At 57.6% G+C, this 14,019-nt stretch overlaps 1 protein-coding gene across 1 annotated transcript in view; it reads right to left on the bottom strand.

The window, feature by feature from the left end:
- The window catches only part of HIP1R (huntingtin interacting protein 1 related), a 13,869-nt gene extending 3,963 nt beyond the window's left edge, over positions 1 to 9,906 (bottom strand). Inside the window, exons 1-25 of the mRNA XM_035898544.1 lie at positions 9,877 to 9,906; positions 9,497 to 9,560; positions 8,947 to 9,089; positions 8,545 to 8,601; positions 8,202 to 8,282; positions 7,994 to 8,070; positions 7,657 to 7,718; positions 6,391 to 6,531; positions 5,875 to 5,932; positions 5,702 to 5,777; positions 5,335 to 5,472; positions 5,193 to 5,251; positions 5,050 to 5,122; positions 4,486 to 4,669; positions 4,323 to 4,411; positions 3,903 to 4,019; positions 3,364 to 3,465; positions 2,920 to 3,114; positions 2,518 to 2,665; positions 2,151 to 2,237; positions 1,734 to 1,841; positions 1,352 to 1,488; positions 473 to 583; positions 307 to 365; positions 12 to 25 (exon numbers count right to left, since the gene is read on the bottom strand). Coding sequence (XP_035754437.1) covers positions 12 to 25; positions 307 to 365; positions 473 to 583; positions 1,352 to 1,488; positions 1,734 to 1,841; positions 2,151 to 2,237; positions 2,518 to 2,665; positions 2,920 to 3,114; positions 3,364 to 3,465; positions 3,903 to 4,019; positions 4,323 to 4,411; positions 4,486 to 4,669; positions 5,050 to 5,122; positions 5,193 to 5,251; positions 5,335 to 5,472; positions 5,702 to 5,777; positions 5,875 to 5,932; positions 6,391 to 6,531; positions 7,657 to 7,718; positions 7,994 to 8,070; positions 8,202 to 8,282; positions 8,545 to 8,601; positions 8,947 to 9,089; positions 9,497 to 9,560; positions 9,877 to 9,906 — 2,410 coding nt within the window. The remainder of the gene's footprint in view (positions 1 to 11; positions 26 to 306; positions 366 to 472; positions 584 to 1,351; positions 1,489 to 1,733; positions 1,842 to 2,150; positions 2,238 to 2,517; positions 2,666 to 2,919; positions 3,115 to 3,363; positions 3,466 to 3,902; positions 4,020 to 4,322; positions 4,412 to 4,485; positions 4,670 to 5,049; positions 5,123 to 5,192; positions 5,252 to 5,334; positions 5,473 to 5,701; positions 5,778 to 5,874; positions 5,933 to 6,390; positions 6,532 to 7,656; positions 7,719 to 7,993; positions 8,071 to 8,201; positions 8,283 to 8,544; positions 8,602 to 8,946; positions 9,090 to 9,496; positions 9,561 to 9,876) is intronic.
- Between the last annotated feature and the right edge of the window lie 4,113 nt (positions 9,907 to 14,019).

Below are 14,019 nucleotides of genomic sequence, written 5' to 3'. Positions count from 1 at the left end.
AAACAAGAGAAAAGTGTTCAGCATCCTCCAACACCGCCTCCAGGGAAGCAGGCTTTGGCCTCAGAAAACGGGTCTTTTTTGGGGACGGGCCAGCCCGCAGGTAACCTCTAAGCAGACCACAAAGCAGCCGCAAACAATTGGCTTAGAAGTGCAGGATGAAGATCCACCCTCCTAAAGAGAATTTGGTGCTCAGGAATGCAGCACCGGGTTGCACATGCAGCTTTGGAGCAAAGCACAGCCCAGCAGAGTATGGGCCTGGGACAGAAACCTGCCCACAGCTGTCACACGCCACCCCTCAAAACTCACCGCTCATTCACTTCAAGCTTAACACCGGAGCTCTCGTTTCTGGCCTGGCTCATCATCTCCTGTTGGGAAACACAAAAGGAAGGGTTGGGTGGCAAAGCAGGGCGGAGGAGGAATGGACACTGCTGCCCCGAGGCGCCAAAATGCCCGTCCTGCAGCTTCATCTCACCTCTATTCGCCTGACGGCATCCTCGATCGCCTCCGAGGTGGAGGCCATCTCCTTCTCCACCATGTCCCCCAGCTCTTCTTGCTTGATGTCTAAGCTCTTAGGCCTCAGCTCCTGCCGGAGGAGGCAGCAGATGCCAGAAGGTTTTAGGCAGAGGGAGAGAAGGGAATATTTGTAAGGAATAACACCAAACCAAGGTATCTGACTCCTTTTTTTTCCCCCCTAAACAAATGAAGCTGCAGGAGCAGCACTCTGCAGACCGCAGGAGTGGAGGCACATGTGCAGCAAACATGGCACAGGGACCTCGGATGTAAGAAATGCCCCAAATCAAGGTGGCAAAATTCGACCACAGTAGCAGTTTCATCAGGGCAGCGCTCCAGAGGCTTCTTGATAGCTGACAGCCTTTGAATTAACAACGGTTTAAGGGAAAAGACTAATGGGGGCTTCAGGAGAAGAAATAGTTGAAAGTTGGGAAGTTTTATTCCACAGGGGTTACTGGGTTGAAAGACTTCAGCAGAGCTGAGGGTGACTGTCTCCCTGCACCACCAGGAGGGGTTTTGGTGCTCCGAAGCTGAGATGGCTCAAGGAAAGCACCAGAACCTGTGGGTACGGGGGACAAGCCACCCCGAAGTGCTCACTCCAACACAGAATCTCTGATTTCAACTCTGGACAATGGGGAAAGCCATGGTTTGATTTTTTTTTTTCCAAACAAAAGCTGTACATCGAGGTGCAGCCAGAAGGCTGTGAGCAAACATCTCACCTTGACAAATGGAAGCAACATCTTTCTGCTTTGATTTTTCCTTTAGGCAATACCAAGACCAGTAAATAACCCACCCCACCGGTCCCGGTGAGAAGGTGGGTGTGCTGGGCTCCATCTCCTACCTGGGCCAGCTGCAGGACCCCCCGCAACGCCCGCCGCACGTCCCCCAGCTCGGCGTGCCCCAGCGTCTGCTTGTCCTTCAGCTCGCCCAGGTAGTCCAGGCTCCGCTGCCCACAGTCCCGGCATGTCTCCATCAGCCCTGGGGAGAGGATGGGTTGGTGCTGGCCCCCTCATAGGGCAGGGGTGTCCCCCATCCCAATCCTGCCACCCTCCTCTTCCTCCTCCCCTTGGCTGCAGAGATGATGTCAGGTATCAGTGGGATACAGCAAATTTCTTGCAGAAGAGCATAAATCTGTTCCCAACAGCCACCCCCAAAACAAGTCCCACGAGCAAACCTGCCCCCTCCCCCCCCCAACATCCACCACATCCACACATGGCACTCACGGTCAGCATGGTCAGTGGGAGCCAGGTGGGACGTGGCACTGCCATTCACGATGGTGTCAGCCGTCAGGTGAGCAAAGAGGGCCAGGGCCCCCACCAGCCCCGCAGCATCTGCCGGCAAGAGGATGTGGTCAGGTGCTGCCAGCCCAGGGTACAACTTGCCATGTCCTGGGGGCTGCGACCTGCCCTTGAAGGCACTCAAAGATCAGTCCAAGAGCTTGGAGGGGTTGGGATAGACCCCTCCAGCTTGCAGGTTGCTCCTGGAAATGAGCTCACAAGAACCTACCCACTCCACCCACCATGTCCCTCCATCACCAGGGCATTGCACACTTGCCGATGGCCCTGAAGCAGCTGAGGGCTGCTGGATGTATAAAAATATGCAAGATGCAAGCAATGCCACCGGTCCCCAGCCCCAGGTACCTGCCATGGAGGCCACGTACTGCGCGTGCCCGTTCTCCAGGGCGTCTGTGGACTCCAGCGCTGCCTGTGCCCGGCTGAGCAGGTAGTCTGCAATGAATTTAGCTTCATTAGCACAGTCAGGCACCATTGAGTGGAAGCCAAGACAGCTCAGGTCCTCACAGCCCCAGCCAGGGAACAGCACTAAAATCTGAGCAAAACAGTGCTGAGATGAGAGCTAAAAATTCACTCCCGGGAAGTCTGACCCCAGCCTCCTTGGGGGTGATACTTGGTAGGAAAAAATGCTCGGGGGAAGCTGAGATGCAACATTATCAGTCTTGGAGGGAGAAAAGACTGCAGGTTGCAGCCCCTGTGGTCGAGCGGGACATACCGGGAGAGCTGGTGCAGCGGACATGCAGTGGGTCATCCAGCTTGGCCACCGCATCACGGAGGATGTTCTCTGCCTCCCGCACCGTCTCCTGCAGGATGCCGAACTGCTCATCCAGCAGCTTCTGTTGCAGGCTCTGCTCCTGGTTGCTCTGCAGGGTAGGAGGAACAGGTGAGTGGCACAACTGAGACACAGGACCCCTATCACCATAGCCCCATCACCAGCATATCCCTTGAGAGCCCCTTTGCAGGATTAGACCCAAGCATCCCATTACTGCTGGTGCAAGTCGCACCCTACTGGCTACACCGGCAATGGCTCAGCTGAGCCCCCCGACTGCTCAGCACCCCCAAACATGTCTCACCCCAGCGAGTAGAGGGGCGGTGGGCTCTCCACACAGCACCGTACCTTCTCCAGGAGCCTGCCCTGTAGCTCGCGGATCTCCCTCGTGGCTTTTTCTGCCTCCTGGCTGAGCTGCAGCTCCTTCTCCTCGACGAGGCCACGCGTGGAGAGCAGCTCGCACTCCTTCTCACTCACCGACCGCCTCAGCACCTCCTTCTCAGCGTGCAGGGCCTCCACCTGGGCACTGAGCTCCGTGCCTGCCTGCCAGTGGGGCCAGGAGACCCCTGTCACTCACCTGTCACCATGTCACGACCCCAAAAGTTATGCAAGGGGGAGCTGGGGACATGCCCAGCTCATGACGCTGATGGGGTAAACCTGCGTTCAGCCCCATGACAGTTCCTTGGACTGCTGCTTGCACTGCTGGCTCAGTGGTGCTGGCAGGCATGCTGCCTTGCATGACAGGGATTCGTGATGGGGATTTGGGCACATCCCATGTCCCCAGCCCTGTACCTGCTTGGCGTGGCTGAGTGAGCGCTGCGCCTGGTCCAGCTCATCCCGCCGGGCATCCAGCTCCTGCCGCAGCTGCTCCATCTGCATGCTCTGGTCCTCCAGCTGCAACCACACGCCCATGCCAGGGGCTCAGCTGCTGCAAATGTGCTCACACCCTACTTGGCACCAGCACATGGCCAGGAGAGCAGGAACGAGCCTGGCCGTGTTTTGTGGGAGGGGTTTTCAGGATCTTGGGGGGGTTGTTTCCCCAGAGCAGGAATTTCAGGAGCAGCCTCCAGCTTGGGTGCCAGAGAACAAAAGCACCCAAACCCATCAATTTGCATTATGGCATCTTCTTGGGGGAAGAAATGGCAGATTTGGGCAAGAGGGAACGAAGCACGCGTTAAATAGCGCCCTCTGAGGAGCCAGGGCACCTCTTTCCCGGATCAGGGCCCAACCCCAACCACCACCCCTACCCCTTGCACCCAAACTGCACAGCCACCATGTTTCCCAGGTTAGGAAGGGCTCGGTGCCGGGCCGGTGGGGCCGTGCTGGCTCACCTTCATCTCGGCCTCCCGCTTGACCTGCTCCACCTGAAACGCCAGCTGCTCCTTGACGCGCGCCACCTCCTCCTGGCTCTGCTGCGTGACCGTCAGCTGCTTGGCAGTGTCGGCGTTCTGCGCAGGGACACAGGGATTAGCGGGCAGTCGGAGGTGGGACCCTCACCACTGCCATGCTTGTTCTGCCCAAATTCCGGCTGGGGGAGTAGCTTGGAGATGCCTTTTTCACAGCACCCAAAACACTGACCATCAGGTGGACATGAATTCAAAGGGTGCCCCCCCCTCCAGTGCTCAGAGGTCCCTGGGTGCAGGACGATGGGACCGACAGGGGGTGGGGCTGGGCAAGCACGAGCCACACTGGCGGTGGTGGAGGGATGAAAGCAGCGGGCGGACCCTGCCTGGCACAGGCAGCAACGTTACCTTCCTCAGGAGCTCGGCGTGCGTGTTGATGAGCTCGCTGTGCTTCTCCTTAAGCTTCGTGTAGCGGATCTCGGTGGCGTTGGCTTTCTCTGGACAGGGTGAGAAAGCATCAGCAACCGTGGCACGGGTGTCCTGCGGCCAACGGGCGCTGTAGGTCACCTACTTTCCGCTTCGGCGCAGAGACGCTGGGACCTGTCGCTGTCCTGCTTCGCCCTCTGCAGCCTCTCCAGCTCATCCCGCAGCTGCTCATTGTCCACCAGTGCCTTCTGCTTCTGCTTGCGCTGCTCCTCCACTTCGCCTTCCAGGCTGTTCACCTGCGCCTTGAGCTGTGTGATGTACCGCTGCGCCTGCAGGACACCATCAGGCGCTGGGGCACTGCCCTGCACGGACGCCAGCAACGACTCTGCCCTCCCCAACGTCCCTATCCAGGTGCCCATCTGCAGTTTGGGCAAAGCAGCTGTGAGATGCACAGGAAAGCCCTCGCCTCGGCCCCTGCAGCTGCTCTGTCCCCACCGCAAGCAGCAGGTCCAGGACAGCAAGGGACAGGTCTCTGTGTCCCCACCCCATCTCCATCAGGAGTCAGGTCCTGGCACTGGGAGAGGCCCCAAAATGCAGTGCTGGGTGCAAGGACACTGATTCTTGCTACATCCCGTCAGGTCTTCCATGCTACAGAACCAAAAACCACCCCCCCTTCTCCTGCACTGGCTGCTCCCTGGCCAGGCTTTACCTCCAGTTTAATCTTCTCCATCTCCGCACGGAGCATGTCCACCTCCTTCTTCAGGCTATCGATCTGTGCATCCCTGTGGAGAGAGGCAGGTTGGTCCCACGCAGCAGCAGCTGCCCCCCCTCTGCCACCGTGGACCCCCATACCTGTCGTCCCGAATGCCGTTGGGTGGCCCGAAGGTTTGCTCAAATATATCTGAGGTGACCTGGGGAAGACAGAGGGTGCTGAACTGCGCCAGGCTGCAGGCATCTGTCCTCCCATCCAGGGTCCCCATCCCTATGCCCCTACCTGTGGCTCTGTGGTGGAAGCCGTGCTGATCTCAATGAGGTTCTCTGGCTCCTCATCCTCGGGGGCTTCCTCAGGGATGACGACCACCGGCTTCACATGCTCAGCCAGTGCGGATGCCCGCAAGAAGTTCGGGGGGCTCTGCAGGGATAAGAAGTTGCGGTGGCATCACCTGGGCTTTCAGGAATGGCTGCAGGCAGACAGCCTAGGGAAGGGAGGCAGCCACCCCTGTGCTGCTGAGATGTGCTGGCAGGTCCCTCTGCAGTGTCCCCAGACCCCAAACCCAACTGTGGGGACACCCCCATGCACCCTGAACCCACAAGCTCTCCAAAGCATCACACATGAGCACCACACCAGAATCCTGCCGTACCTCTGGCAGCCGAGGGATCTGGATGAGCCGCTTGAAATACAGCATATCAGATGCTTTCTTAAAGAAGTTTTTGAGGCTGGAGAGGGGGGAAAGAAAAATTGCTCACAGGGGAGGCGGGGAGGGGCTTGGAAGGAGGGAAGGGACCCCACTAACTCAGCTCGTCCCCAGGTTACCTGCGAAACTGCTCGTGGAAACGGTCTCGGTGGCCCTGCAGTGTGTCGGCCGGTAGACCTGCAGTGATGGGGGGGGGACAGCCGTCACGGATCCAGGGCTGCAAATTTATTTACATGTGCCCAGATCCATCCGGCTGCAAAAGCCAGCTGGTAAAGGCCAGGTGGGAGTAGGATGTGAGGGGTCAGGATAGGAGTGGGGTGTCCCCATCCCTGGCATAGGGACCAGGGACATCAAGCAGGGAGAGGCAGGTGCGGGAACCCCAAAATTCCTGTGCAAGGCCCCTGGCACAGGGGGCTGGCAGGCGAAGGCACATTGGTTTGAATTCATCAAGGACACATCCTTCTAATTCCTTCGTTTGGGATGTCTGTGTGGGATGGAGTGGGTGCTTAAGAGCCCAGCTGGGAGATGGGGACATGGTGATGGACACCTCCATCCACGCAAGCCTGATCCCCAAGAACCCAACCAGAAGCCTGACCCAAGAAAAAACCAACGCGGCCACATCCCCAGGGACTCACAGGAGTGCAGCTTGAACATTAACTTGACGGCGTAGTGGTAGAGGTGGCTGCAGTCCTGGATGACCTGGATGAGGGGGGCCAGGCGGCACTGCACTGCCGACATCTGTGAGACCGCCATCGAGGTGTTGAGCTGCCTGAAAACTAAAGGGTTGAGCACGGTGAGGTGCCAGCGCTCTGTTTGCAGAGCAGTCCCGCTCTCGGCAACTCGGCTTGATCATTAACCACGATGGATGTGACTTTGCTGGGACGTGGGGTAAACGCCAGGGTTGCTGCCTGTCCTGTCCCACTGAGCTGGGAATAACTATCCTCTGTGAAAGAAAAACACCCAAAGGGACCGCGGTGGCAGAGGGAGGGAGTGTTCAGCTCTGCCGCGGATACCCTGACCCAAAAGAGGAGGGATTTAACCCCAGGACGACGCAAAGGCAGGTTGGCTGCCCTCAGGAGCTGCTGCTGCGTGACGCAGCTGGGCAAGACAAGGAGTTTTGCTCTGCTCTGTTTGATTGTGGAAGGAAATGGGAGAGGATCCCAGGGCAGGGGACAGGCCCACCAGCGCCGTGGCCTCACCTGCCCTGGCTCAGAAACGGATCCCTTCCCTTGGCAGAAATCCAGCCAGCATATCCACTCTGGCTTCTTCCCCACTCAGCTTTAAAGTATTTATGAATATAAATTCTCTGTATAACTGGGTCAGGAGGAGAAGCGGGAGGCTGACAGGAGCCGGGAGCACAGTCTCTCCCACTGTGCCCTGTTTTCCAGGGCAACTCCGTGTTCCTGACTTGCAACAGAGGAAGAAACTGCTGGATATTTAAGCCATATAAAAATTCCTGGAGAAGGAGGTGAGCGAAGCAAACATGGGCAGGGACCTCCAGCCCTCCCCAGAGGTATTTCAACAAGGGTAAGTGAGTATTTAGAAAGAGGTACAGCCCCATCCTCTGCTTCGGCGGGGACAGAAAGGATTTGGGTAATGAATATGATTTAACATGGTTGTAAAAAGAAATAAAAACATATTTCAGAGCAGCATCGCTCTGAAAACACCACTCTGCATTGCTCAGGTGGGCTAAAACCAACCAGGTTCCTTAAACACTTTCCTACAACTGCCTCTACAGAGCATCAGCAGGGGAATCTGGCTGAGAAATGACCTCAGAAGTCTCATCTGAAGAGAAGGACCTGAGCCTCTGACCTGAGGCTCCGGAGCCGGAACTCCATTCCCGACCAAAGAGCGAAACTATTGCTCAAGAGCCCCGGGGCAAGCGGGAGGAACCTGCTCACCTGACTCCGACAGCTTCAGCTCACAGTCCAGGTAGTCAAACAGCTCGACCGTCAGCTGGAAGCTGCCAAAAAAACCAAAACCCTGTCACCTGGCGGCACAGACACCCTTGTTCCAGCTGCTCACGTGTCAGCAAGGGCTGAGATTGACAACAATTTGGTGGTTTTGCTCCCGCATTTACGCTCCTCACCACTCTGCGGGTGCAGGAGGAATCAGGGACCATCCGACCAACTTATAAAACACTGATGGCTGCCCTGAACAGCAGCTGGACGCTGCCAGCTGGGCGGCACGAAGCCGGCAACCACGCACTGGTTGCTTTGCTCCTGCCAGGACACTCACATGTTGTTCACATCCGTCCCTGCGGTCTTTTCCAGCACCTCATCCGACACTTCGAGGCTTGGGGGGAAGTCGGGATGCTTTGTAAAAGGAAAAAAAAAAAAAAAAAAAAAAAAGGCAGTTGCTGCTAATAGTTTTGGTGATGTGACACAACCCCCAGCGAAGCCCCGTACCCCGCACGGCAGGGTGTGGAGGCAGCAGTCTCTCTCACCTTGGTGTGGAAGGAGATCTTGGTGAGGAGGAGCCGTGTGTAGATGCTCACCAGCTGCCCATACCTGTCGTGTAAATGGCCCTGACAGAGACACGAGGGGAAATGTGGTGAATCTGGAGCGATATGACCAGATCTGGCAGAGCCTGCGCATGCCGGCAAACCCATGCCAGCCCTACTGCTCTCACCCTCTTGCCCTTCACCATGTGCGTAGCCATCACCCAGTGGGGCCAGAGGCGGTGGGTTATTTCAGGTGGTGCTTTCCCCTCCCCGTGCCCTGGATGCCTTTCAGCACCTACCCCAAAAGCCCCCAGGAAGGCACAAACCTCTGCCTTGCCCCACTCACCCACAGGTCCCCCGTCTCTCGGATGTTGCTGCGGTACCTCTGGCAGTCCTGGAGGACCTGGGGACAAAACCAGGAGGGATGTGGCATGGTGGGGCTGGCACAGAGCTGGGCGAGCACCCGCCTGCCTGCCCTGAAGCTGGGGAAAGGGATGGATCCGGCCCCTTATGCCACTCTGACTTTGGGAGAAGAAGTTCAAACCCTTCAATGGCAACCAAAGGTTGGGGCGTTGCAAGGGGAGGTTTCAAAGATGCGAGGTAACAGAGTGCTTCACAGCCCCACGGCCTGGGGAAGGCAGCTGGGGCAGGGAAGGAAACCCACCCTCTGCACAGAGGGACGTCATCAAGAGCCAAGTATGCCCCCCTGCCAGCAATGCAGGAGGGATGTTTCAGAGGGGACACTCACGTTGGGGTGGCCGTCACGCAGGACCTTGTGCAGGACGTGGCAGAACTTCCAGCTGAGGATGGCGCTGCTGGGCAGGGGCAGCCCGATGGCGTAGGACCAGAAGGTGAATGCTCCTTTCTCATGGTGTGTCCCCAGGATGATCCCTTCCCTCCAGTCAAGGCCAACCAGACACACATGGGAGCAGGGGACAGGCAGGGCTGGGGACTATTCCTGTTCAGCTTTCATTAAAAAGGGGACACGCACCAAGTGTACTGCAGGCACAGAGATCACCAGCATGATGCTGCACCCACAGATAAACCCCCCATTTATTTTCTTCTGGTGCACCTTCCCCTGCTGCAGGGCACATTGGAGTCCTCCACATTTTATTGCCCTGCCCTTCTTTGCATTCTCATTGATGGATGACCCTACATGATGCCATCCCCCAACCAAGCTCTGCACGGGTCTCCCGTCTCCCGAACCTCCCATGGCTCCAGCCCCGCGGGGCAAAACCCCTCCTGCCCCAACACTGGATCTCCTCCACACCATCCAGGTGAGCCAAGGGCAAGGATACGGCGGGCATGTTTCTCCTTCACCGGTGCTTCTTGCGTATTTATGGCTTTGCTGATGCTGATGGCCTATGAGAGGAGCAGAGAAGCTGTTGGCAGCGGCACGACTCTTGCAGTCCCCAACCCACACCCCCCTCAAAGCAAAGAGCTGGGTGTGCTGCCAGCTAGGAACGGCCTGGCCACCTGGCACTTTTGGGGAATACCCGGAATTTTATAACACGTTTGTCACCTCAAAGCCATTCATGACACATCAGAATGGGCTTTTTTATCCATGATCAAAGCGGCCTGTTAAAAGCCCCCATCCCCAGCGCGATCAGTCGGAGCCAGGCCGCTGCTGGTGCTCAGCTGCTGATGCTCCCTGCTGTCCCCGTCCCAGGAAACAAACGGCATTTTTGCAGCCTGAACTCAGCGCCATGCCTGGGGAGCATTAAAGCACGACAGCGAGATGCCAAATTCCAGGGGTGTTTCTCTAATCACAAAGAGCCTTTGAACCAGGGGGTGATGAGGTGTTTTGGTTGGGTTTTTTTTTTTGACAGTGTTGCTGTGTGCAAACTGCACGTGGGGAAAATGCAGCCCCTGAGCAAGGAGGCAGCGGCGGCCACAATGCCTATTTCGACGGAGTAAAAATCCAGAGCGATGTCATTATCAGAGGAGGATTATCTGTATTTTAATGTGTTTGATCACAGCACACTTAAATTATGGGTTTATTGCAAAAGATGACCCCAGACAGGGATTGGTCATGTCTCCTGCGTGATGACGGGCTGCAAAACTGAGTTGCTGTGTTGGATGAGGATCCTCCTCCCCAGGTCCCTGCAGACTCAGCTGGGCTGCATCACCCTCACACGAGCGCTCGGTCTGTGCCCACGTCTGTGTGCCCTCAGTCACCGCCGGAGGAAAAAGGTCCCAGCTGGGAAGGCAGGAAGCGGCCCCGCCACCGGCACTCATGCCGGAAGAGAAACCTGGTCCCTCCCTGCACCCCCACAAGCTGTAAAACCTTACAAAAATCTTATCTCTGACTAATGCAGGAGGAACCCAACGCCCTGACAAAGGGGTGATGCTGCAGGTGTCAATGCGCCAAATCTGCCCCCAGTGAGCCCAAAACATCTGCACCCACGAGCCGGGCACAACAGCGGCAAAAATCACTGTGAGTCCATCCCAAATAGTGAGCCAGCCCCAAAATGCTGAGCCCAGTCGCTGGGAAAAGACGCCAGTTTTGCCTTTCCTGCACCAGGGGAAGCCCTGGCGTTACCCCGCCATGTGGGGCCATAAAGCAGCAGCAGAGTTAAGCCAGCGACTTGCTGTAATCCTCTTATCCCCGAAGGTTAACGAGCCTGGCGTGCCCAGGAACAGGCACTTGCAGCACAGCTGCCTCTCCGAGAGCACCCAGCACCTCTGCAGCCACCCAAAAAACCAGAGCCAGCGGAAAGGCTGAGCCCTCGGCCGCTGCTCAGCCAGCAAGGAGATGTGCCACAGGTTCTGAGGCTGCCAGCACCTCCCAGCGTGATACCAAAGCGATGGTTTATTGACAGAGAACAGGGTTTATCACACGCCAGAAAGCCACAAGCCAACAGTTTTGCAAGGCAGGCTTGGAAATGCACCTTGCAGCAAAGAGCTGCTAAGTGGGTTATTGCATCTTACTGAGGTGCTTTGCATGGGGGGAGCAGGGCAGACATCTCCTAAACCTGGATTTTTTTGCCAGCTGCTGTGTGGTGGGAACAGCACCATGCGCTTGTCCCAACTCATCATGCTCATCCTAACCCATCAGCGGGAGCTGGGCTCAGCCTCGAGCCCCGCAGGGCCAGGAGGAGGTGCAGCCAGAGGGGGCAATGCGCACGATGAGAGCAGACCCCCACGGAAGGAAACACCGCCCCACATCCCTGGGGATGGGAGCTCGGCTGCCCAGTGCTGCCCAGCAGGATGGGGATAGGGCTGGGACCCAGCTGGCCCATCCCAAAACTGGTCTGTAATTTCCATTGGTTCTGGTGGTTTTATTGTGTTTATTGGCCATAAACTCATTTCCAGCCTGACCAGCCAAAATTCAGCCCGGGAGCTGCTGGAGAGGCTGGTCTGGTGATTCAGCGCAGAGGTTTCAACTGAGCCATTTTACATGTGGACCTGTGCAGGGGCAGCCCCCAGCCCACCCACGGCACCACCACAGCAGAGACGCCCTGTCCAGTGTAGTCCCAAATAAACCACAGTGGCACCGAACCAATGCCAGTCCCTCGGGGCTGCTGCCTCAGGTGTGCTTTCACTGGCTCCAAACGCCAGGCTGGCCAGGAGATCCCCAAAAAGGGGATGGTGGGACCAGGGATGGGCACGGGGCAATGCTGCAGCCTGGGACACACGTGCCTTCAGGATGTCCCTGCCGGCTGCCCGGCAAAGCTGGGCCATGAAGGACGGCTCTGGAACAGGGAAATTAACCCTCAACCTAGCCTCTTGGGACATCATTGGCACATCTGGAGATGGGCAGGTCCCCGTTGTCACTGCAGGCATGCAACCGGCCTGGCAAAAACCTTCCTGCCACCTGCGGACAGTTCCCCATCACCACCAGGGAGCGGTGCAGCCCTGGCCCCGCCGGCAGGGGGGTCCAACCCCAAAACCTGCCCGGCCACGGGCTGTGGGAGCCCACACGGGTGCAGCACGAACATCTTACTCACAGCCCTCACGTACCAAGCCGGTGACTAAAGCCAGGATCAAAGCACCCAAATGAAGGAGCACAGTTTACATCCACCCTTTCTTTCCAGGCTGCTTTTAATTATGGTGTGATCCTCCCCGCCCACGGCTCCCCTAAACCCTGGCATCCCGCAGGGCCACAATCCCCACCTGGCAGGTGGATGCTGAGTCCCGGCGCGACGCCACAGCGAGGAGTAATTTTTTGGCAGCAGGACATTGAGCTGGAAACCTCCCTGGCCAGGCGGCATGAAGGCTACCAGATCAGCCAAACTGCTGCTCTGGAGCTTCCTTCCTAATGCTTCCCCTTCCCAAATTACACCAAAAAAGCACCACTCAGCAGTCACATATGTGGTATTCCTGGCAGCTCTGGCACTCGCGGGATTTTTAGCCTTCTTTTTTAAGAAAAGCAAAAATTGGCCACAGAAAAGGGCAAGTTTTGCCTCCTGCCAGGCTGCAGAGCGAATGCCCGCTGCAGGATGGCAACTTCCCACCTCCCATGCGCAACCACTCCGAGGGGGACGTCTGCATCACCTCAACACAAGACCTCAAAAAGCATTTTCAGGGAAAGCAGGTGGCCTTAACGTCACCTACAAGCATCTGGGATCACACCAGGGCTGGCAACCTCTGACTGCACCCACGGGTATCACCCCAGCCTTCGCCGGGGAAAAGAAGATGGGGCGCTTGGTTTTGGCAGCATCATTCTTCAGGGTGGTGTGAAATCCTTGGCCGGTGAAGGTGCGCAGAGGGGATGTGCCACCAGCCTCCCCACCATACAAAGGCAACTGGCGGCCCTCTCCGCAGCTGCTATAATTAGATGTAAAAGACAGATCAATACCTGCGTTCTGACATTGGAACAGTTTTGCTCTCACGCGAAGCACTGCTACTGGAAGCCACATTAGGGTAAAGCTCCTTTAGGACACTTTTTCAGTGGATGCTGGAAAAAAGGCCAGTTCTGCATGGTGGATGCGACCATCCGCCAGCAAGCCCCAGGTTTAGCCCTAATAGAGAGCGACTACCCACTCACCCCACACGTGGCTCTGCCCAACATATCCATGTGGCCACGAGCAAAGTCCGCATCCACGCGGGGCACAAATCCCACCGAAAAGCCCCAAATGTTGTGGAAGAGTAGAAGGAAGGGAGGAAGGACATGCTCCTGCCCGGCCAGCACAGGCTGCCCTTCGGTGCACGAGGCAGCACTCCTGCCACGATTATTTATCAGCGATGCCCGGCGGGACGATTGAAGGAGACGCGTCCAGAAGGAACCGGAATTGCCGGTTTTCCCGTGTTGCTACCCAAACCCAACAAGCTCTGTTTCCTATCCAGCACAGCTGAGCGGCACCGTGACCCTGCGAGGCCCAAAATCGCCACCTGCCTTCACTGGCGTTCTCCAGGGCCAAACCAGCCCAGGGGCCAGGGAAGGACCAACAACGCAATGGGACAAAGGGGAAAAATATCTGCGATGAATTTGCAGCCTGCAAAATCAGAGAGGTCAGAGGATGCGTGCTGGGAGGGCACTCTTATTTCTGCTAGGGCAGCAGGCGAGCCCACCCCTCTGTCCACCCCTGCCCACGCTGCTGGAGTAAGCCCATAAGCCGTACGCCAGCCCTGTCGGCGCCCCAGCATCGCCCACCCTGCGAGGGCCGCGGGAAGGGCTATGGACACCCCCGTCCAAACTGGACACCGCAGGGCATGAACCGCATGAGGCCATGTTTGGGCTTGCTTTTCACTCTGCCACCCTCTCTGGGGCCGGGCACCCCGACCCGCATGAGGAGACCCCACGTGTGCCCCACAGCCGCGGGGGGGGATCAAGGGGGGGACCCACTCCCGGTGCAAAGCAGCCCCCGGTTTCGCCGGG

The sequence above is a fragment of the Egretta garzetta genome, unplaced genomic scaffold (assembly GCF_000687185.1).
Source record: "Egretta garzetta isolate BGI_Z169 unplaced genomic scaffold, ASM68718v1 scaffold447, whole genome shotgun sequence".
NCBI classification, from domain to species: domain Eukaryota; kingdom Metazoa; phylum Chordata; class Aves; order Pelecaniformes; family Ardeidae; genus Egretta; species Egretta garzetta.
Note: the sequence above shows the minus strand (reverse complement) of the source record. Positions and strands in the feature narration are given on the sequence as shown.